The sequence below is a fragment of the Lissotriton helveticus genome, chromosome 5_1 (assembly GCF_964261635.1).
Source record: "Lissotriton helveticus chromosome 5_1, aLisHel1.1, whole genome shotgun sequence".
In the NCBI taxonomy this organism is placed as follows: domain Eukaryota; kingdom Metazoa; phylum Chordata; class Amphibia; order Caudata; family Salamandridae; genus Lissotriton; species Lissotriton helveticus.
The window spans coordinates 1,387,210,202-1,387,233,289 of NC_136065.1; the positions used below are offsets into that span (position 1 = coordinate 1,387,210,202).

Below are 23,088 nucleotides of genomic sequence, written 5' to 3' on the forward strand. Positions count from 1 at the left end.
TCCATTAGGAGCGGAAAGGTGTTCCAATGTAAGCCCTGCGCGCCTCAACAGATCGACTCATCCTTTTCCTTTTTTGCCTCCCGGAGTTTCCAGGGAAGTCTGTGTGCGAGGTCCCGGTTGGATCCAGTCGACGTCTATGGGGAGGACGTTCCTCAATCCAGGCAGGTGCCCCCTCCAGTGTCTGGAAAAATTGCGAGGTGCCTTAAAAAATTACCTTAAGTTTGGCCAGAAATAATAGCATATATTGGATCTTAAGAGTTCTCGGTTTTGCCTTGACTGAATCAACGTTCCACTGTTGTTTTTGCACTTTGCGAGAGTAATCAAAGAACACCATTATTCTGGCATTAGCGTGTTTGATTTCCCCCATTTGTCTCAGTTCCCGGAGTATTAGGTCACGATCCTGAAAGTTGAGGAAGTGGGCAATCGAGGGTCTTGGGGAGGAACCAGGCGGCAGCCGAAACTTGGCATCCTGTGGACTCTTTCAATTATAATTTATAAAGCAGGTTGGAAACTGTGCAGCCGGTAGGGAATCTCTGAGCAACGTCATCAGAAAGTGTCCTGGGTCTGTTCCTTCCGTTCTCTCCGAAAATCCAATGAAGGATTCTAGTTTCAGCATCGTCCACCTTCCAGGCCACCTCTTCATTGAGGTGACTAGTCCTGTGACTTCTTTATGCATGGTGAGGGAGATGTCTTCCACTTCAGAAATACGGTTTTCGTTTTGGGTCACTCTCTCTGAGACCTTGCTCAGGTCTTGGCCCAGCAGGGTCACCTCTGAACGCACTTTTGCCATTTTCCCCTCCAGAGCTTCTCTGGAGGCATGCATTGCCTGCAGTATGACCACGTTATCAGGGAGGGCAATGGCCTCTTCCCCCTCTCCAGATATCTCGGGTACCACTTTTGCATACCTGTCCATCTTTGTCCCTTGCGATCTCATAGAATGGGACTGGGGTCGTCGGATAGTTGTATTGGGCCTGCCTTCCCGGCCCCTCCAGAAGACCACCTCTGTTTGGCTAATGCACAATGCCTGTTCGTGTTATCCTTTGTTGCGGTGGCTCGTGGCGACAGACCCTCCTCCCCACAGTTTCTCTGGTCCCCAAGTTTTACTCAAGGGGAGATCCGTGACGCGGGAGAGTTCTCGGCCCGCCTTTCACTGTGTGCTCACTTCCGACCGTCGCATGGGAGGGTCCTGCCTCATGTGGGGCATCTTGGTCCACTATTATCACCTTGGTCCTCTCTCTCTTGTTCTGTATTAGGGCAGGGATCTGTCTCTATGTCCGCAGGGACCACTCCATGGCTTCTTAGTGAGGTCGCCTCAGGGGCTGTAGTAGTTATCCCCTTATCGCAAGCTCTGTGCATCAGCTTCCCAGGGATTCTTGTCTTCCAAACTTTCCAGGCCTTCCAAGGTGGAGGGAGAGAGGGCGCCGACGGGGCCCCTCAACCTCTCCCCTGTCACAGCACTTTCTGCCGCCTGTAACCTCCGCGACTTAGAGGTCTCTGGCATGAGACGGCCGGCCAAACGCCTATGCGCAGGAGTGCACATTGCAATCCTCCTCTATTGCCCGCCCCTCCCTGCACAAGCTGCCTCAGAGCTGGCAAATGAAAAATAAAAGGATGATAGAACATAGTTTTATTTTTCATTTGCTAGCTCTGGTTCTGGTTCGACGCTCCTGAGCACAGAGTAAACATTCCTGTCGAAGTCAAGGTGGAAACACAACTTTTTGACATCTCTTAACTTTCCCTCCAGGATGAATCTGCAGTAAACTTCACATGCTGAATTTTATTGGATTGGAAAGTGTTGTACCAATTTGGCGAATTCTTCTGAAGTTATTAGCAACCCAGAAAATGCGTGACAAATGAGACCAAACCAAAACTACAGTACTTGTTATCGCTGACATTGTAATTAAAACATATACTATGTAAAATATAAGAAAAGTATACTTTATCTTTCTCACAATCCAGTATTTTTCATAAACCTGCGAATATATACACATGCTACTGGAAATGTTTGCTGATTTTACTAAAACATATTCCGTTTTTTTATAGTGACTAGAAATTTCTAGGTTTTTTGAACTATCAATTTCAATGCCATAGAGACTGCACAAGGCAGTTATAGGTTCTATTTCCCATGATCACCGTCGGGCTCATGTCTCAAAAAGTACAAAAGGTCAGAAATCTGTGCCTCATATTTGTGTATGAATATTTCTACTTTTTAAGGAATTTGCAAACATTCTCCAATACTACGAGTGGAAATCTTCACAGATTTCCACATGTACTCTGCATACTCTGTAGATTAAGTGAAAAATCAAAAAAAGACTTAGTCTGGAATATTTGTATGCATAACATGTAGTTTTTGGTTTTTTTTTGCTTCATAGCAAATCAATTTTTTCTCGTGACAAAATACCTTCCTCTGTGCCACCTTAAAATATGGGGCAGTTTCCTTACATTTTCAAACCTCACATTTATTTTTTTGCACAATTACATATTTAATAACACCTAAAGTAATTAAAATGTGTGGGTGTGCCATGCGTATTGCATTGACAACTACTGCGCCATTTTTTCTTTTGTTAAAACAAATAGTGGAAATTCACCATACTAGAGGACTTCATTGCTAAGTTCTCTCTGCAGACGTCATTTTCTTTAAACTTGGCTTTTTGAGTACACAGGCAAATGTTTTGCACTAATGTTTTAACTTTGATATGATGAAGAATTTGTAAACAAATCCCAAAGTAGTCATCCACTGTGGAATTCATGTATTCCTTATCTGTCACCATAACTAAATAGCGGTCCTTTTTGAGAGCTTCTTCCAAAATGCGTAAATATGTTAGGTCCTTGGTGCATGGTTACTCTTCCTCCAACACAAACCCATTAGGCAATAAGGGAAAATTCAGCTTATGCCTGTGCTGAGACTTCTCAACACAGTGATTGATCTCTTGTACTAACCCAGTGGATTTATTTTGCTATATGCAACCAACAGTATGCTTGGGCTTTTCTCTTAGACTTGGACCTTGATTAGTTGAAATATATTATCAAATTGTCTGTTCTGGGTCTGTCTCCCTTCAGTAGTAGCTCTTTTGAAAAATCTATTAAAATAGCGAGCCGCAGCTTGCAGTGTGGCTCAATGTGTGTCTCATTGTTTTGGTCACCTACACTGGAGATATTATAGTTTAGTACCATAGCTTTCTAGAACTGTCCACACATGCCATAATAAGGTCTTCTCTTTACTTTAATTATTGTATTTTATGAGGTGCAGAAATCGACTGACATACACTGAAAGTGTTACACAAGTAGTGAAATGCTACACAGAAATGAGGAAGAACATAAGATGTAATAGTGGGTATTTTTTTGGGAATCAGTTCTGTTATGAGACTGAGATTTTATGGCACATGCAAAAGTTTGTCTTCTTAATGGTTGAGAGTGGCCCACACATTTACCATGGCTAAGTACTGGACAACTTTCAATCCGGATACTTTGGGTTTGATTAAGATCTTGCCATATGGGTTACTCTGTCACAACGGTAACGGATATCCCGTCCGCCAAAATATAAATCCCATTGGATATAATAAGATTTATTTTTTAGTGGACAGGATATCTTCCAAGATCGTAATCAGGTCCTAAATCTCTAGCATTTTATTTAACGCATGGAGAAATGAACACAAGCAGATGGTGGTGCAACTTTCTACTGGTCTAAGTCTTCTGATTGGAGATTTCAGGGTCACTGCAGATGTGGTGTTGTAGGTCCAGGCACCCCCAGCAGCGATCTTCGTACAGGAACCACAATGCCACATTCCCACAGCTTTTCTCTTCAACTTGGTCTTGGCACAGACAGAACACGTGTATTTATCATGGTGACTGATTACAATTTTTTTCACCATTTTCCTGAGTGAGGCACCATAACTGGTACCATATTTACCCACGATCCCGACCTTCTTGGTGCGCTTGGCCATTTTGCTGCTGGAATCGAGCAGAAAAAGCTTCAATGTGGATATTACTATAAGAAAATTAAATAGCATTGGTAATTGATGCACCTTTTTTAGGTATCATGGCATTGATGGACATGAACAACATTTACACACTTATGTCCTCTACCAGTTGTGTAAAAACAGATTCTCTGTAGAATATGCTGACTAGAGAACTACTGTTAAGTCAGTAGCATTTTCATACAGTTAGTCTTCACTGTTAATAGTGTGTACCACTCTTGATTGGGCATTCATCCCTTTGAGTGTTTTCTGTTGTAATCATGGCTGATTAAATAGTGCTGAGGTGACCTTGGATAAAGTTCCTAATTGTGCATGTTAAAGCTGTCCTGGGTGAGTATGCTGAAAGACTAATGTTCTACACTGTATGTTTGTTCAGTGGATAAGGCAGAAGGGGTGTTGCCATGTATAAATAGGAAAACCTTTGTGATTGTTTAAAAAAAAAAATATATATATATCTTTTAAGAAGTGTCACTATGTGGCTCTGTATAAAGGTGGGAATGTTGCCTTTGTGATGATGTTTAACTCCCAATAGTTTTAGTTCTGTTAGTTATTTCCAGTATTTCAGATTTTGCTTGCTTCTACCCTACAGATCCTGGACTTTGGCCTTGCTCGGCACACAGATGATGAGATGACGGGATACGTTGCCACTCGGTGGTACCGAGCTCCTGAGATCATGCTTAACTGGATGCATTACAACCAGACAGGTAATGTCACTTATCCATACACCTCTATGCTTTCTTAACAGAAAGGAGCCAGAGCTTTGCTTTCAGGTAACAGCTCAAGCAGAATATGCCCCTTTCATGAGCACTCTAGTAGTCTCTACTAACCCAGGTACTTTACCAGTATTTCTTTCCTCCACACCATTCCCTCATTCAAGAGCAGTAGCTGGTACCTCTCGCAGTAGCTGGTACCTCTCTCTAAATCCACCTCGTCCCCTTCACAACATTCAAGATTGGGCTATCACCTTCATTTCACCCCCCAAAAAGTTAGTTTGTTCACAAGGTTTCGCAGTTCTACCTCCGCTTCTATCATAGTAGACAGTTGCGCAGTACTTTGCTTTCTACTCCCCTTCCTAGAATTGCATAAGACTTCTTAAATACATTTTCTCTGAATTCCAAGCTTGGGATACTGCCTGACTCCACCAAGTTAACACTTTTATTTTTCTTGTCTCTTAAGTTAAGACTGGAAATCGCATAGTTCATGAAGCATAATATGTTGAGTATTCGAGAGACACACTTTTCAAGCCTTGTAGCATTTCTTGCTTGGACCTTTAGAGATTGTATTTCTTGTTGGCAGAGGTGTGAACCCTGGTCAAGCAGAAACCACAGTCCTAGTTAGGATAAGTTAGTAACACACTCTAAATTAACCTGTGCTCACCTCTGGTAGCTTGACACAGAGCAGTAAGGCTTAACTCAGAGCCGTTGTGTAAAGTATTTGTGCACAGAACACACAGTATCACACAGAAAATACCACAAAAGGACTCCACACCATTGTTAAAGAATAAACTGCATTGTAGTGCTTTGAAACATATGGCGCCAACTGGGCCATCTGGTTGCGCTTGACTGGGGCAAAAGTTCATGCTGACCACAGTGTAGTGTGGGTCAGATACAATGACCAGCCTTGGCCCGCTTAACAGCACCATGGATGCGTCAATGGCAAAGCGTGGAGCAAAATGGCGATGCGTTGGTTCCGAGCTGCACAAAATCGAAAATGCGTTGAGAATCCAGATGCGATGGACAATGGGGCGATGGGTCGGCATCAAACCGATGGACTGTAGGCGATGCATGCAGCAGAAACCGAAGCGATGCTTTGGCACGGAGCCGTGCAAAGTCGGAGATGCATCTGAAGCAGGAGACGATCAGTGTCCAGGGAAATGTGCTGCTTCCGATCAGTGCAACGTCTTTGATGCTTGCATTTCCTGGGTTGCAGCACTGAAGAGTCCAGGTGCTGGTTGCAGGGTGAAGTCTTTGATATCCCAGAGACTTCAGAAACAGGAGGCAAGCCAACAAGCCCTTGGAGATACTTTGGTTGTGGGATGTTGAGATGCAAGTCCAGTCCTTTTCACGCCCAGCAAGAGGCAGCAGGCAGGCCTACACAGCAAGGCCTTGCAGTATTGAACAACAAATTTAAGGGTATTTCACTACCAGGACATGTAAACCTTAAAAGTACATAGCTTACTTTTTAAACAGACAATATCCTGCCCATGGGTTGTTCAGGGTCTACCTTAGGGTTGGCCTACATGTAATAACAAGCATTTACAATGCAATAGGTCTCGCAGCATTAAAGTTTGAGTTATTGGCATTGTGTATGACAATGCCAATAGTTTTTAACTTTTGCAAATGTGACACCAATAGCATTTCTATTGCAATTTGTGTTGTATTTACGTGACTTAGATGTATTAATATGATATTACAAATAACAATGGCTTTGATTTTTTAAAAATAATTAATACTTAAATAAAAGTTATTGTAATTTATAATGACAATAGCTTAAAATGTTGTAAATATCTTTTGTAAATTAGGTGCCATGCTTACCAGTAAAAGGCTTGCTCTAAGGGAGTCTGTTTTCGGTAAGAATGTCAACAGGCACCAAAGGCATGCAGCTGCCGAAGATAAAGTGCGGCGGCAGTTGTGCCAATTTTAATTTAAAAAATAAAATCATGATTCTGGGCAAATTAGTTGACCTCACTGTGCATAAAATTGTAAATATGTGTGGAATGTAACGTGATTGTAAATATATAAAATGTAATATCACAAATGTGCAAATCTCCTGTTCATGCTCTGTTACCAACCATGTGGGTTTTCTTTAGATCCATACAAACATACATACATTATCTGGGGTTGGGTGTGGGTGTGGGTGTGGGTGTGGGTGTGTGTGGGTGTGGGTGTGTGGGTGTGGGTGTGTGTGTGTGGGGGTGTGTGTGTGTGTGTGGGGGTGTGGGTGTGGGTGTTTGTGTGGGGGTGTGTGTGTGTGTGTGTGGGGGTGTGTGTGTGTGTGGGGGTGGGGATGTGTGTGGGGGGATGTGTGTGTGTGGGGTTGTGAGGGTGGGGTAAGTAGTGTGTGTGTGGGTGGGTGTGGGGTTGTGTGTGTAAGAGGTGTGTGGGGGTTGTGTTTGGGGTTGTGGGTGGTTAGGACTAGCTCGCTGCGCTCGCTCGCGTTACCGTGTCCCTGAAATTTGTTTCACAAAAAGGTGTCACCAACATGAAAAGTTTGGAAAGCTGTGATATAGAGCCTTGCCACACAGCATCTCACAACCTCACATACTTGCATATCCTTACCACAGCATGATGCAGTCAACATTCCTAAACATTTAACAAACAGAAAATAAAGTTCCTGAGGCGTGTTGACTACCACAAGGCACAGGGGAACATGGACAAGGGAATGAATGTGATGTGTGAAGCACAATCAAAAACAATGAGTAGGCTGTGACTCTTGGCGATTTGAGTTTTGTACATAGGACAGTGATTCCACCATCATCGCAGAAAATCCAAAGATCACCGGCTGCACTGCTGCAAGTGTTAGAGAATCGCATATCAAGATGACCAATGGGCAGACAAAACATACACTGTATAAAGCATTTACACAAATAATAATTTAATACAGCAACAGTTGACACATAAGAAACACCACATAAAATTGAGCCACTTATCATCATAAAGCCAATCCTGTTTGAGAAGTTAATGTTAACATGCTAATTTTTAGGCACATTTTACACGTTTATATTTTCCTGTATGATTCTTAGGTGCAAGAAATGGATGGGACAAGGAGTGTCTAAGGAGCAGTGTTCTCATTTGTTGTCTTGGTTATGTTTATCTTGTCCTGGTATGCTTTTCTCATCCGCTCTTATCTGTAACTAAGTTTGTAACTCAGATGTTGATATCAGTAGGAAGTGGCAATATATAAATAGGATTGGACGTGGTATAAAACAAAGAAATTTACTGAGAAACAGTAGAGACGATGTATTGCAAATGGTTTGGCTGTGAGACCGATCTCCCTTTTCCTTGCAAGAGGCATCTCACTATGCAGTATTTTAAGGCAGACTTGTTAGTGAGCTAGCTAGCAGTTTCTAAAGAGACTCCCATCTCCATCTACAGGACACAGGTTTCCTCTCAGACTTTGCAGTTTGGGGATAACGATGGTGAGGGAAAAGCCAGTTAACATCATCGCAAGACACTGAAAATCACCCCACATTGTACCATACACTACCCATAACTTGCCACACAATAAGGAACTTTAAATACTGTATGCAACCAGAAACCGTCAGGCGTAACATCAGCGAATAGACAGACTTAACGGGAAGAAAAAGAGAACAAGGTTTGTGCAGAAAATGCCCCCGGAATCCCGCCGCGGCCGCACCGGAAGTCAGGCAACGTCGCTTGTGACGGGGGCGGGGCTGCGTCCGGACCGGAAGAGGAGGCAGGCGGAGGCAATGAGTCTCGCGGCCCGGGGCTCCTGTGAGCGGTCGAGAGCCCCGGGGCCGCCAGCAGGAGGTTGCGCGCCGCGTGCTGAGAGCAGAGTCCCCCGAGATTGCCCAGGTAAGTTCAAAAGGGCTGGGGGGGCTTGGTGCACTCGTGTGTGTGTGTGTGTGTGTGTGTGTGTGTGTATGTATGTGTGCGACGGTGACGGGCCTCGGTGCACTTGTGTGTGTGTGTGTGTGTGTGTGTGTGTGTGTGTGTGTGTGTGTGCGCGTGCGTGTGTGTATGTGTGGGGGGTGTCTCTGTATGTATGTGCGTGTGTGTGCCCTTGTGTGTGTGTGTTTGTGTATGCGCATGCGTGTGTTGTATTGGAGCTGCGCGCATTGCAAGAAACTTGCAACAGCGCTCGTACTTGTGCGCGTGCAAGTTTGAAATCGCCTCCGAAGACATGCGCGCGGCCAGGATTGTCTCCTGGAAAGCAGACACGGCAGCAATAGGTTCTCGGGGAGAATGCGCTTCCGCGCGCTTAGCCGAGACCTAAAAAGGAAGGCATGGCATTTCAAAATTGCATACACAGGCTCTCCAGTGGCAGGCCTGAGACATGCTTAAAGGGCTACTTGAGTGTGTGGCACAATCAGTGCTTCAAGCTCACTAGTAGCATTTGATTTACAAAATATGCTAATTGTGGATAAACCAATGTTTTTTAGTGCAGAGCACATGGACTTTAGGACTGGTTAACAATGGTAAAGTGCCCAGATTTCTAAATCCACCAATAACGAAGTCCGCAAAAACAGGAGGTCTGAATGCAAAAAGTCAGGTGAAACCATGCCAAGGATGCCAGGTCTAACTGACCGTTTTTCTTTTGAGAATTTAGTTAGATTGGCTGTTGTTTATGTGAAGAAGTTAACCACCTGCTTCGTTCTGTTAGTGAAATATTTGTTCATAGTAGGAATAGTGGGCCCTTTTTTGCCAAATACGTCACTTAAGTTGATTACTGGACAGGGTATAAACTACTTTTGAGCCTTCAGGTAAAATCTTCATTTGAAAAGCAACCCCACCTATCCTCTTGTACCTCCATCTGATCTTCATTCACCTACACATCTAATTCCTAAATCCAAGAATGTCCTCTCCTGCATACTCCAGAACACTAGATCAATGAGAACTTAATGGATATATGTGATCTGCTTCTGGACCACAATCCTGACCTAATGTTCAGTACATGCATGTAGGAAAGTGACTCTTTTGGAAATAGTTAACCCCCACTTTTTGCCCGTAAAATTATGTAATTTGTACTGGAAGTGCACAGGGTCCCTGCCAACCAGGTCCCCTGTGCCAGATTTCTTTCCCTAAACTGTACCTTTTGTTTCCGTGATTGTCATCACTTTAGCTCACATACAAGTCCATAGAAAAAGGTACCCCTGTTACCAAGGTCCTTGTGGTTAAAGAGGGCCCCTAAGGGCTACAGCACGAATTGTGCCACCCTAAGGGACCCCTCACTAAGCATATGCACACTGCCACTATAACCTGCATGTCTTGCTGCAGACAAAACTGAAGAGTCGATATCTTATGCGATGTCTGTGAGTGTGGCACACAGGGATGTGTGTCATAAGGCAGGGCACACTATATCTCCTGTGAGGACATATCTTCATGAGCAGATATGCCCCTGCAATAGCCTTGTCGATACCTGGATATTTTAAGTGACCAGGGAAGCCATAGTACATGGGTTGGACACATGTTATTATGAGTTCCTCAGCTCCATCATGGCTTCACTGAAGTATGGGATGTTTGGTACCAAACATTTCAGCATAATAAACTTGCACGGATTCCAGTGTCAGATTTATTACAAATTGCACACAGAGACCACTTAGAGGGGTCCCCTTAAACCTACCAGTCCTTAGTGTGGTCACTGTCTGACCTGAGCCAGTCTGCTACCACCAGACAGTGTTCTGACTTCATGGGGCGCATGCCTGCATGCTCAGAGGTCGAGAACCATTCCTGTCCTGGGTGGAGGTGTTCACATCTTACCATTGTGTGGCGGGGAAGCTTCAAAGGCCTTGCCGACTTTGTTATGCGACCCCAGCCTCTCCTGTTAGACGGAGCAGGCCCCCTTTCTGTCCTCTTCCCCTTTTTTGGCAGCAGGACAGGCATGAAAACTTAGAAAGAATAGGAGGTATGCCCACCTCTGCCAACTAAACCCCTCAGGTGCTGGAGGCGAGGTGATGTACACTTTTCAGTGCAAACCATCTTGAAGATAGTGGGACTTACAATACAGGCTAGGTCTATTCCCCCTCCCACAGGAGGTGGGCATAATATAGGGAGTAAACACCCCAGGTAAGCGGCCCATTGGCCACTACCTGCCACTCCCTTGTAACACCCCTAAATCTAGTATTTACTTGGCATCCTCAGACCCAGAGCTTCCGTTCCTGACGACATAAGAAGTGCTGAACTCCACGAAGTCGCAACATCAGAGAATATTGCAGAGAACTCCTGACTTGGACCCAGCCCTACCGGCCTGACTGCACCCCTCAATTATCCTGTGCCAAAGGACAATCCATCCTACAGCCCTGCGACCTCCAAAACTTTGTGAGAACTGCCTGCCTTCGACAAAGACCAAGATCAGCAGAGTACAGTGGACCTGTTCAAAAAGCAACCATCTTCAAAGTAAAGACTATGTAATCTGCAGAACCACAAAGCCTGCCCCAGGTTCCACCTCTGCACCATACTCCTCTGGCCCTAGTCCAAGTGGCCCACTGGCCCCAACAAGGTTCCCCAGTGCTCCAGATCCAGAGTCCACAATAAGATAACCTCTCCCAGACTCCTTGACGTCTCCTGCAGCCCCTTCACAGAGACCCCCTCAACTGCGACCTCTCCGGTAAGCGGTTTCCAACAGCAAAAGACACCACTGCACCCGTCCACCCTGGGCCTTGGTGAAGAGGACCAGAGGCGTCCCTGCGTCCGCAAGCATCACAATTTACCTTTCCGCCTGTTGGTTTCCTTCAACTGGCCTCCTGGCCCGAGCCTTCAGCCTTTTTCCGATTTTGCTTTTCCCCATTGTTTTACTTTGGGCACCTGACGCTGTGTTGGAACCCTGCATCTGGCCACCTCTATGACACTGGTAGTGTAGTGTTGGTGCTGCTTTGGGCCCTCGCCAGTGCTTGCCTCAACCCCATGAGACTGGTCCCCCAAGCCGCTGCTACTTAGCTGTAAGTAGCCCCTCTCTGATTTCCCCAGTCCTCATTGATTTGTATTGGCGCCCGACCTCGAACTTGCACCGTGCACCCGGCCGTCCCTGTGCCGCGGGTGGTGTACTGTTGGTGCTGAACTGAACCTTGCCCAATACTGACCTTAACTCCTGAACACTGGTTTTGTAAGTCCATGTTAGCTATATGTATGCCAAATGTTTTCTTCCTTCTATAGGTTAACATTGCACTAGGTGTCCACTTTTCAAATTGAAAAGTATTTCTATTGCAAAACGTATTACCCTAAGACGAAGTTCTGTGGTTCTGCAAAATAAATATAACCAAGTATTATTTTTATAATAAATTGGTCTCTGATTTATTCATTAAGTGTGTGTCTCATTTGCTGCCACTGTGTACACTGTTTCAAAAGACAAGGAAACCCAATAGGCAATTGGTCAGGGACCTTGGGTGCGTATATAATTTCTAAAGACAGGGTTCCCTAGACAGATTAGAATACTTTAAGTAATAAATATAGAGTAAATAAGAGCGATATTCTTTGTCCAGCCCAACATAATTTAATATTCGATAGATATGACATTAAGTACAAAAGAAATTCAAGTGGGACACAGCTAGCATCCTGCTAACACAAATAGACAGACCACAATTAGGAAAGGGTCCAGGCAGAAGGAACGTGTCTGCATAACATAAAATATAGCAGACTTAAGTAAGGTGGACAGTAGACTTTACAATAAATTACATGCATATGGTGTACAGATTGTCAACGGCGTTTCAATCCCTTGGACAAAATAGGGGGATCATCTTCAGGACATTAGATTATTCATGCCTATGTACATTTAGCTCAGGACATTAATTTAGTCATGCCTGTGTACATTCAGCAATTGTTGCTATATTATGCGCAAACCATGGAAATAATTAGAGGTTAGAGGGAGAAAGAGGAGAAACATACGATTACTGTGGTCATTGGGCTGACCATACACATTAAGATATTGTCTGTGTAGTGAATACTTTAAAATGGGGGATCTTTAAAAACGACGAGGGGGTAAATGGCCGTGTAGAGGAGTATGGAGGGAACAAGGGAGAGCCAAGAAGCAGGTGATGAAAAAGAAAATTGTAACGGACAGAGGAGAGCCAAGTAGCAAGTGATTTGCTGTAGCGATCGATGGGTAGAAAAGCTTTAGGCCGTGCTTGTAACCGCAAAAGGACATGGTACTGGTGACGCCAGGTGAAGGACAGTGCCGGATGTGCTATTATGATGGCTTACCGCGTGATAGCCGGCATGCGGGGCAACGGTCGGCAGTGCGTGGTTGCAGTGCTGGGCTCAGTTCAGAATATGCATAGTGCCTAGAGACCAATAAGAATTGCCTAAAATTAATAAGTGATTGTCGGTGTGTGTACAGCAAATGCTTAACACCAACCCTCTGATAAGCCTAACTGCTTGCCCACAGTACTACAAAATAGAGCATTAGTATCATCTACTTTAGCCTCTGTAAAGCCTCTGGGGATCCACTGGACTCGCTTCACACTATACGTTATTTTGGTATAATATATAGAGAGCCAGCTTCCTATAAGGGACATGGCAAAATGATAACACTGCACCTAACCTACCAGAAACCACCCTGAGCCGTTAAGAACTTAAGACATCGCCCCACAAAGTATACAGCAGGTCAGCTGGGCAGTGTCTACAAACCTTGTAGCTTTGGTAAAGTCATGCAAGACTACAACCTCCCAGAATGCTAATCCGTACTCTTGCTCCTCTTCTATAACAGTGACAGCCGCAATACTGCTGAAGTACAGACCTCACTCTCAGGACCCATCTTATGCTAAGCCCTTCTTAGACTTCTGAGTTTCTGCATATTGGGAGACTTAAAAAAACAGGAATTGCACAAAACAAAATTACTAATTTATTCCTTGGAAACTATCAACTAAATGCTATCCAGTCCAACACATGCAGCTGGATGTACTGGGATACTGGTTGGACCTTCTCCTAGTCCACATATATCTCACTGTCCCTTTGCTTTGTAATGGAGTATGAAATCAAGTAATAAATATAACTTGGACAAAACTTTACCTAATGTCTTTCACCTCCAAACTGTCTAAACTATTAAAAAGGAGATCTTCCAGTTCTTTAATAGCTATTCTAGAGTTTCATCATACACTGATAAACATCTTTGATGCAGTGTCCTGCTAAACACCGCACAAACTATTAAGAACCTTAGGATTACTGGCTGGAGGACATCAGAACGAAAATACATAAAATTAAACTAGATTCCTGGAAACTGTGGAAAAAATCTAATTCTTACGAAGAGAAACTGAAAGCCCAGCAATACTCCAGTATCCATAAGGGCACCATAAAAAAGACATTCCACTACTCCCAGCACATCTTAGAAGCCACTACCCCAGGCAGAACACAGATTGCATTAACTGCGAAGTGACACCCTCTCAAAAAGTGGGCGTCAATGGCAAACAACTTTAACAGAAAAGCCAAAGATCTGGATTCATACCTGAAGAGGAAAATTAAAGATCTCAATTGTTGGAAAGTAGGATCTGCTTTCATGTTTATCCCCCACTTTTTGCTGGTGTCAGTATGTTTTTTTGACTTGTCTGGCTGGAATCCTTTCCAATTATAACCCCAGCCACTGTGCTTCCTCCCAAAATTTGACAGGATAAGAAGTGTGTTACCGCCACAATTGGCTACTGGTGTACCCCTGTAGATCCTAGTATATGGCACTAAGGTACCAAGGGCATAGGTACACCATGTATTATGCCACCCATGAGAGATCATTCATACTGGTAATACAGGCCTGCCTTGGCAGCCTCTGTAAACTGGTGCTAGTACCACTTATGACAGATATAAGTTTCCTTATATCTGAGGTCACTGCAATTAAAACCTATAAGTCACCCCAAGACAGGCCTTTCAATCCTGAAGGCAGGGTGCTAGGTTAAAAGTGTGAGGGTGCCTTACATGAGCAGGACCCCCCTACAGACCCGGAGTCCATCCTCAAGGTTTTGTAAGTCCGGTCAACCATTTTCATACATATGGTGGCCATGCGTCATAACGCGATGGCTAACTATGTATTGGCTGTGCCAAACCTGGGCATGTTTGGTATCAAACATGTTGGAATCATGCCCTAACACCATTACCGGTGTTGGAGGTATGATTCCATGCACTGGGGGGCTCCTCTGGGAAGCCCCTGGTACTCCCGATAACAGCCTTCCAGAGTCTGCCAGCAAGCTAGTGCTGCTGCTGACTCCAGACACGATTCTTCCCTCCTGCTGCTCAGTTGAGCAGCTCCCAGACAGGACTTGGTGTATTGGGCTGGGGTGGGGACGCTTGCCATGACCACCAGACTGCTTTGAAGGGCACGTTTGGTGCCCTCCTTGCATACTCTAGTTCGCACCAGTTCTGGGAGCCCTTGGCTCTCGCTCTAGGGTGAAACTGGACAAAGTTCATGGGAGTATCCCCCCTCTGTTTGGCCCCTCCCCAGGGAGGGACCCCTGATTTGTCCTAACTCCTTTCTAAGGGTATTAAAGGCCTAACTTATGGGTGGATCCTCAGATTCGTCGTGGGCCAGTACTCCAGCCTGAATCCACTTCACTCTTAGACTGTCTGGACACTTCGACTTCGTCTGGAACCGAGACTTCATCACGGAAGACTTCTGCTGCTCCTGATCTTGCTGTTCTGCAAGTTTTCTTCGTCGTCTGGGTCTGTGCTTCATCAGGATCTTCAACAGACCTGTGGGCATCAAGGACACCCGAAGTAATCTCCCTTTGATTGAAGGAGTCACTCCCCCGCATCTGCAGGCACTGCAACAAAGGTGACCGGTCTGCTGCTCCTGACTTCCCACAGACTTCTAAAGGCCAGCAACACAGGTGGTGCACGGAAGACTCCTGCTGCTCCTGGTCTTGCTGTTCTGCAAGTTTTCTTCGTCGTCTGGGTCTGTGCTTCATCAGGATCTTCAACAGACCTGTGGGCATCAAGGACACCCGAAGCAATCTCCCTTGGAATGAAGGAGACACTCCCCTGCATCTGCAGGCACTGCAACAAAGGTGACTGGTCTGCTGATCCTGACTTCCCACGGACTTCTAAAGGCCCAGCAACACAGGTGGTGGTTCTGCAACTCCCTCTAGGCCTGCCCTGTCCTCCCTACAATTTTGAGGCCAGTATCCCTCGTCGGAGCACCGGGGACCGAACTCATGTGTACCACCTCATCAACTGGCCGTTGTCAAGGCTTGTTGGCTTTGTACTCCAGTGATCTTCAGGCTACAAGAAGCTCCAACCTCGAAGATCTCTTCCTGCCAAGATCTTCGTCTTCACCGCATCCTGTGCACTGTGGGCCTTCATCTTTGGTGAGCTGTTCGAGGTCGTCTTGCAACTCATGTGCTTACGGCTGTGGGTCCTCTTGAGGGTTTTCTCTTGCTTCAGTTGGCTCTCCTACTTGCTCTGGGCCTGCTCTGACTCTCCTGCACGTAGTGAGTCCCTTGGATCTTGCTGGTCCCAACGTTGGAACTTAGTTTTCCATGTCTGTTACTGCTGCCAAGGCTTGTTGGTGCTCCCGTTGGACACCAACCCCCTGGTTCTGTACTTCTGACGTGGGACAGTTCGTGAACGGCTTTTGTTCTTCCTCATCATCGCCTGTTCTTCACAGCTGCAGCGACATGGTCACCGTCCTCACTCCTGCACCTTCCGTCATCGCTGGTCATTGCTCTTCCTTGCCTACTGGTCACCTCAGAGTGGCATAGACTTTGTCCCCTCTGTGTGCAGGTTCTTTTCCTCTAGAATCCACCTTTTGATTCCACCAGACTTTTGCACAGTCTTCGCCAGCAGCATCTTTACTGAAGTCCTCCATTGTGGTCTATGGCAGTTTACGACATCACTTCGCACCCATGCAGGTGGCTTCCCTAGTGTAAGTATCCTGGGGTATCTACTGGTGGGGTGACCCTCCACCCTTCTGTCTTCCACAGGGTTTCTTTAGGGTCCACTGGGAAGGCTCCACCTTCAAAACTGCAAACGCAACTTTCCAATTGACTTATATTGATTACTCATCTCAGTTTCCACTCAGTACACAGCCTCTGTGGGGTTCCTTGGTACTTACCTTTGGTGGTTCCTTGTGTCTCCAGCTCTTCTGAGTCTCCTGGTCCAAGTCCTGACTTCAGTTGCAGTTCGCATTCCACTTTCTTAGAATATGGTTTGGTCATCCCCTGGAGACTACTGTCTATTGTGCTCACTTACCTGGTAACAATTGAAGTATTGTGTGTAGTTCTTTTTCATTTAACCTACACTACATGATTAGAGCTGGTAAAACAAGCTGCCTAATACTCCTTCAGGACTAAGCCTGAAGGCTACTCTCCAAAGCTCTCACTTAGAGAGCTTTCTATGGTTTTCTAAGACCACTAAAATCACCATAAGGATTGTCTGGATTAGTGCTAGGTGCTTCACTTAAATTAGTGTGAACCATATACTATGCCAGCCTCTTACATCAATGAACTAAATTACAGAACTGAATAATTAAATAGGATAACCAAATGTAATCATCTTCAACCTGGAAATTGCAGAAGATGTCACAAATGCTGTAGAAGCATGTGGCTCAGCATGATCTCCAGCACACCCATGCTCAGATCACATATTCAAGAACATCTTCATCAGTAGCTCTGCAGCCAAACCTATAATTTACTCCTCACTTGAAAAATGAAGAACTCAAAGCATCCTTACCAAGTGATCATCCCTATTACCGGATGTATGGAAGAGGCCCTTCCAACGTAAAATTATTGAAAGATCTGCTTCATAGTAAATATCACAAATTATTGGGGGGGGGGGGGGCGTGGCTAAGCAAGCCCCGATGGCGGACGCGGTCTGCTGAGGCTCCGCAACTGGGCGGCCCAAACGACGGCACATCCTAGTCAAGGTGGGGAGCTAATCATATCTCCTAGCAGCAGAGCTGTGTCTGCATCGGAGGGTGCCTGAAGACGGCGGCGATCTGCGGTGTCCGCAGAGTTCCAGGCGACGACGCCCACTCCCGGGCCCGGGTGCAACATGGTGGCTGCCAGTCACTGGTGACAGCCCGGACTGCCCAGCAGTGGCACGCTGAGCCAATTAATCCCCGGCTACGAGGTAGCCCGGTGAGCTCTCCGTGCTTAAGTGGAGCGAGACACCGACCTGCCATTCCAGGCTGCCGACATCGGAGGACCCATCCTACACCGGCAGAGGCCCGCGAGTGGCCGGACCCTGTTGTCGGCGCCATTGCAGCGGCGGCCTCACCGGAGGGCAGTACACCTTTGGCGGCCCCGGTGACCCCCTTTCCAGTACTCAACGGGGGTGGCTTCGGGGGGCAGGTGGCATGGGACACCCCACCCCCTCCAGCGGACTTCCGACCGGCGCCGTTTTTTGCGCCCGAGGTGCCTGACCTCAAAATGGCGCCCACGTGGTGACTGCGCTAGTTCACAACGGCCGACTTGCCCCGGAGGCTTGGAGCACGGGGCTCCAACAGGTGAGCGGCACGAGACATTTCCCCCCACTGCTCCTACAACAACCCCTCCTGTCTGGCTGGGACGCGTTGGGGACCAAATCACGGACTACCATTGCCTGACCCCAACATGGCGACCTAGGCACAGTGCACAGGCCAGCACGGGGCAACCGCCTCCCTCCTAGGCGTAATGAGAGGGCGCCTGAGCTCTCGCTGAAGAATCGCTAAGCTGCAGGAGCGGCACTGATCTTCCATACCTGATGCACAGGCTAGCACGGGACGACCGCCTCCCTCCCAGATGCAACGAGAGGATGCCTGAGCTCTCCCCGAAGAATCACTGAGCCGCAGGAGCGGCACTGATATTCCATACCTGGGGCCCCTTACCGGAAAGAGCGCTGCTACCATCCTCTGCGGGCCCCCACACGGGGGACGAATGGCGACCTAGACGAGCAGTCCCGGTTACTAAAGGACACCCCCCAAAGGCACGGCTGGTGGTGCGACGGAGTGGGCCCCATTGGGGTGCTGGCGACCTACGGGCGCACTACGCCGCCTACACCAAGAAGTCCATGAGCAGGGCGATCACCCCCCAGGAGCGTGCTGCCCCGGCCTCACCTCCGAGGCTCACACTGCAGGAAGCGGGGGCGATACCTAAAGACAGCAGAATGAGGAATCCCAGGGCTACTCAACAAACCTCGGTCCCAGAGGCGGCACCCGAAAACCAACCACGCACCAGTGCCCTCCCTCAACCGCCCGCGACCCAGCCAGACCCGACCATCTCGGACAAACTGGATCGAGTCCTGGCAGCCATTGAACTCTCCAGGGCCTCCATGGAGGAACGCCTGAGCACCCTCACCACAGACATCAACCTTATCCGCGACGACCAGCGGAAATTAACCGACAAGGTAAGGAAGGGAGAGAGATCCCTCGCTGACATACAGCCAGCCCTAAGTATGCAACGGAAAACACTTCAATCGGCCCTGGGTCGCATTTCAACCGTAGAGGAGCGTCTGGATGATTTGGAGGGGCGCTCCCGACGCTGCAACGTAAGAGTGCTGGGTCTGCCGGAGGGCATTGAGGGGGCACATCCCATCGAATACGTGGAAGCCTGGGTCAAATCCTTCACCCCACCATATGACCGCACAGCTTTTTTTCTCTATAGAGCGAGCCCACTGGGAGCCTGCACGCAAACAACCGCCGGGCAACACACCTCGCCCACTGCTCGCAAAATTCCTCCACTTTCAAGATCGTGACGCGGTGCTGCGGGCCTCCAGGCGTGCGTGACCACTGCAATTTGAAAATCAGCAAGTCATGATCTTTCCTGACTATGCCAAAGCAGTGCAAAAGCTCAGAACGTCCTTTCTGGAGGTGAAACGTCGCTTGCGAACAAATGACATTCAGTACTCTTTGTTATTTCCAGCCCGCCTCAAAATCATGCACGCCGGCACCACGCACTTCTTTTCCACTGCAGTAGACGCCAGCGAGTGGGTGGACCTCCACTGCACACAGGGCCCAGCTGCGGATGCACCACGGGGGCGCATGCAAAAGGCACCGCGCAGCAGGAAGTGTGACCCGCAGCCGGCACGCACGCAAGGACGTCAAGGTTGGAGGGAGCCCACTGGACGCCACTTGGTTGACTCCCCAGACTTAGAACAGATCATGCGGGAACGTCGTAAGGCCCTCCAAGCAGTGACTGATATAGGGGCTCCAACCTCTGAGGAGGACATTGAGGGGGTCTCCCACCTCTTCTGTTTGGGAGGTGAAGAAGATAGCAACGAGGCCCGTTCCACGGCAGACTCTATCACCCTACCCCCGGTCACTCCTATAATTGCTGATCCTTTGCAATGATGGAAACATAGGGAGAGGTCTGGAAGTGCTCCGCACAGGCGGGCACAGGTGAGCGAGTGAACCCAATGGGAAGGTACCCGCATCACATGTAGCGACGACGAACAATGATCCTTCGAACGCCCCAGCGAGCGCCGGCCTCCCAGGCGCGCACCACCACCCCCACGAATTGACTATTTGCTCTCCTATTTTATGAGCGTTGGTTTGGACGTATCGGGTTCCCCAATGCGCCCCAGGTATTGGGACAGTTTCCCCATTCTGTTACAGGTTTTACTCACCCGGTTCTCCTTCACCCTCCACCCCACAGGGGACACAAGCATTAGGACTATCAGCACATACAGATGGGGATCAGTATGGGCCCTTTACGAGGACAAGGCGGCTAAGTCACTATCCGCAACCATGACTATATCGCTTAGGACCGTGCTTCATGGCGCAGGCAATGCTTATCAGGCTACCCAATGCAGTGCGCAGACGTTAGTATTCTGATCCTAAACATACGGGGTCTCCACACACCACGCAAGAGATACACAGCCTACGCTTACATTAAGCGCCAGCGCGCACACATTGCATTTCTACAAGAGACGCATCTCACTACACCAGAGATTGACAGACTACGGTCCCGTTGGCGGGGAACTATTTGTGCCACGTCATACTCAGCATTTGCACGAGGTGCGCTGATTTGGATCCGCCCGGGCACCCCATTTCAGGAAACACGCAGAGTAGTGGACCGAGAGGGTAGGTATGCCTTGTTAGAAGGCATACTGGACGGACAGCCCATTTCTGCTGGGCAGCATATACGCGCCAAATGTCGAGCAGGATAAGTTTTGGGACTCCCTCACAGGCGTACTGGCCCAATTTGCATCTCTCCCATGTATGTTAGGGGGCGACTACAATTGTGAGCTTGACGTTACACTTGACAGATCACACCCACCTCCACCACACTCTCCTGTATTTAGGTGATCCGAACGATTCCGCCGCTGGGTTAGTCACTGGGCGTTTGAGGACGCGTGGAGAGCGCACCACTCTTAGGCGAGGCTGTACTCATTTCACTCCATTCCCCACAACTTGCGGATCTGCTTGGATAGATTTTTATGCACCCCGTCACTGATCCCTAAATTCCAACACACTGATTATCTGGGTCGGGTAGTCTCAGATCACGATGCACACATACTGCGCGTGCGATGGAGGCCACCTCACTCACCGGTGCCCACATGGCGCCTCCCGCGAGACTGTCTGATGGACCAAGTATTCCAGTGGGATCATGCCCAGAGTATCCAAGAGTACTTCACTCACATCACGGGGTCCGCCACCTCCAGACTTGTGGATTGGGATGCTTTTAAAGTAGTGACTCGGGGGCATGCATCAAGCAGGTAGTAGAGGTTTGCCATACGTTGGAGCACACACTTATTGACACGGAACGCAAGCTACATGCAACAGATTATCACTATAGTTGCCCTGTACAGCAATTTTTTGAAATTCTTTTAAATTTGTCTGTCCACCATTGTCTACCACTACAGGTGTTGAATTGAAAAACACCAAGGAATGAATGAAAGGATGAACCCCTGTAAGCCCTGATGAAGTTGCGCAATTATACAGCAACGAAACATGTCGGCAATTGAATAATAGGTTGGTTAAAATATAAACCAATTTTAGTTTGATAGGCTTGCAGCCCAGAATAAAGGTCAGAGTGGCTAAGCGAGCCTCTCAATTTTATTGATGAGAATCATATTTGTTGTTTGATTCACGAGGGGTGTGTGTTTTTGGAGACATGTGCACAAATGGGAGTTATTATTTATGTTCTCTGTTTAGTGAGTTGACGTGTTGATTTCACTATTCGTTTCTTTCCTTTCTTCTTCCTTTCATGAGTGAGAGAGAGTTACCGATGATAAGTGGGTAAACTGGTAATCATCAGCCAGTAACCCCTTGTGGCGTTTCTTCCGTGAGGTACTCTCTCTCGCTCCTCAAATTTTTTCACTTGATGGAATGTGGGGTTTGATGGTGGTAGTTGATGAGCAGTGTGTGTGTTTTTAGGTCGAGCAGACCTGCATTCAAAGCGAAGCTTTGATTGCTATCTGCTTCTAGACCTATTGTCAGCCGTATTTGGGAATGTGGACAAGAGAGGGTGCATGAGCGCAGATTGCACCTCGTGGGCGTGCACGGCGCCGTGCCCATCTCCTGCCTCGGAAGCTCCAACACGCATGCGCATACCCAGAGACAGACAGACAGACAGACAGACAGACAGACAGACAGACAGACAGACAGACAGACAGACAGACAGACACGCACACACACACGCACACGCGCACGCACACACGCACGCACGCACACACACACACATCCCCCCCCCCCCCCCCCACTTACCGCCAATCCGGTGTTCTGTAGCCTCCGCGGGGCTCTCCCTCGGGCATGGGAGCCCCGCGTCACCAAGACGGAAGTCCCGCCCCCACGCTAGGTTTCGTTTTCATGAGTGCGCGAGCACATCTTGTTTTTAATTGGGTGTGTCGAGGTGCATTTACAGTGAACATGGAGGAGAGACCGAATGAAGAAAACACTACGCAGAGGGGTGAACTTTCTTTCCTTGGCAGCAGCAGCACTTCCTCCTCTGGCATAATCGGGCATAGGCTCATCTCTTTGTCATTTCGGGGAAGGTTGCAGGCTGAAACTGATTAATAGTGTATAAGAATCATGCTCCTGATCTTTTGTCACGGAGAGAAAACTCTATCTGCAACTATTAGCTGCAACATACACATAAATAACAGGGCATTCACAGAGTCTTCCTAGACGGCAGAGCTGATCAGTAAAGTAGGTGTGGTCTTGTTTACTGACAGTTTTAGTGCTGGTATAAAAGTATGACATGTCTACTGTACAGCAATTCTCCTTGTTTTTCTAGTGCTTGCTTGTGTGTGCACTAACGGCGTGTGTGGCTTCTGCTGTTTTATTTAAGTAGAATATGGCATATACTAACAGTATTATTATGCGAGGTGGCGCGCGTTTTTGTAGTGTTCACGTAAAAAGTGTGGCCTTCCATTTGGAGGGTTTTCTTTGATGTTACGGCTAGGTGGAAGACTCGACTCTGTTTCGGTCATGCTCCGTGCGCTGCTATGCCACATTTGTCACAGTGAGTGCACTAAGCCCCCCAATCTCCCTGTCTCAGGGACAGTTCCCGTGCATGCCATGGCGCGGGCTGCAATGG

General features: G+C 47.5%; 1 protein-coding gene and 1 pseudogene across 2 annotated transcripts in view; one reads left to right on the forward strand and one right to left on the reverse strand.

The window, feature by feature from the left end:
* Nucleotides 1-23,088, forward strand: part of LOC144755433 (mitogen-activated protein kinase 14) — a 519,324-nt gene that overhangs the window by 343,532 nt on the left and 152,704 nt on the right. For both annotated transcript variants that reach the window (XM_078644343.1, XM_078644344.1), the window contains exon 7: nt 4,567-4,681. In XM_078644343.1, the coding sequence (XP_078500469.1) occupies nt 4,567-4,681 (115 nt within the window). The remainder of the gene's footprint in view (nt 1-4,566; nt 4,682-23,088) is intronic.
* LOC144756493 (large ribosomal subunit protein eL43 pseudogene) lies at nt 3,612-3,944 on the reverse strand (annotated as a pseudogene).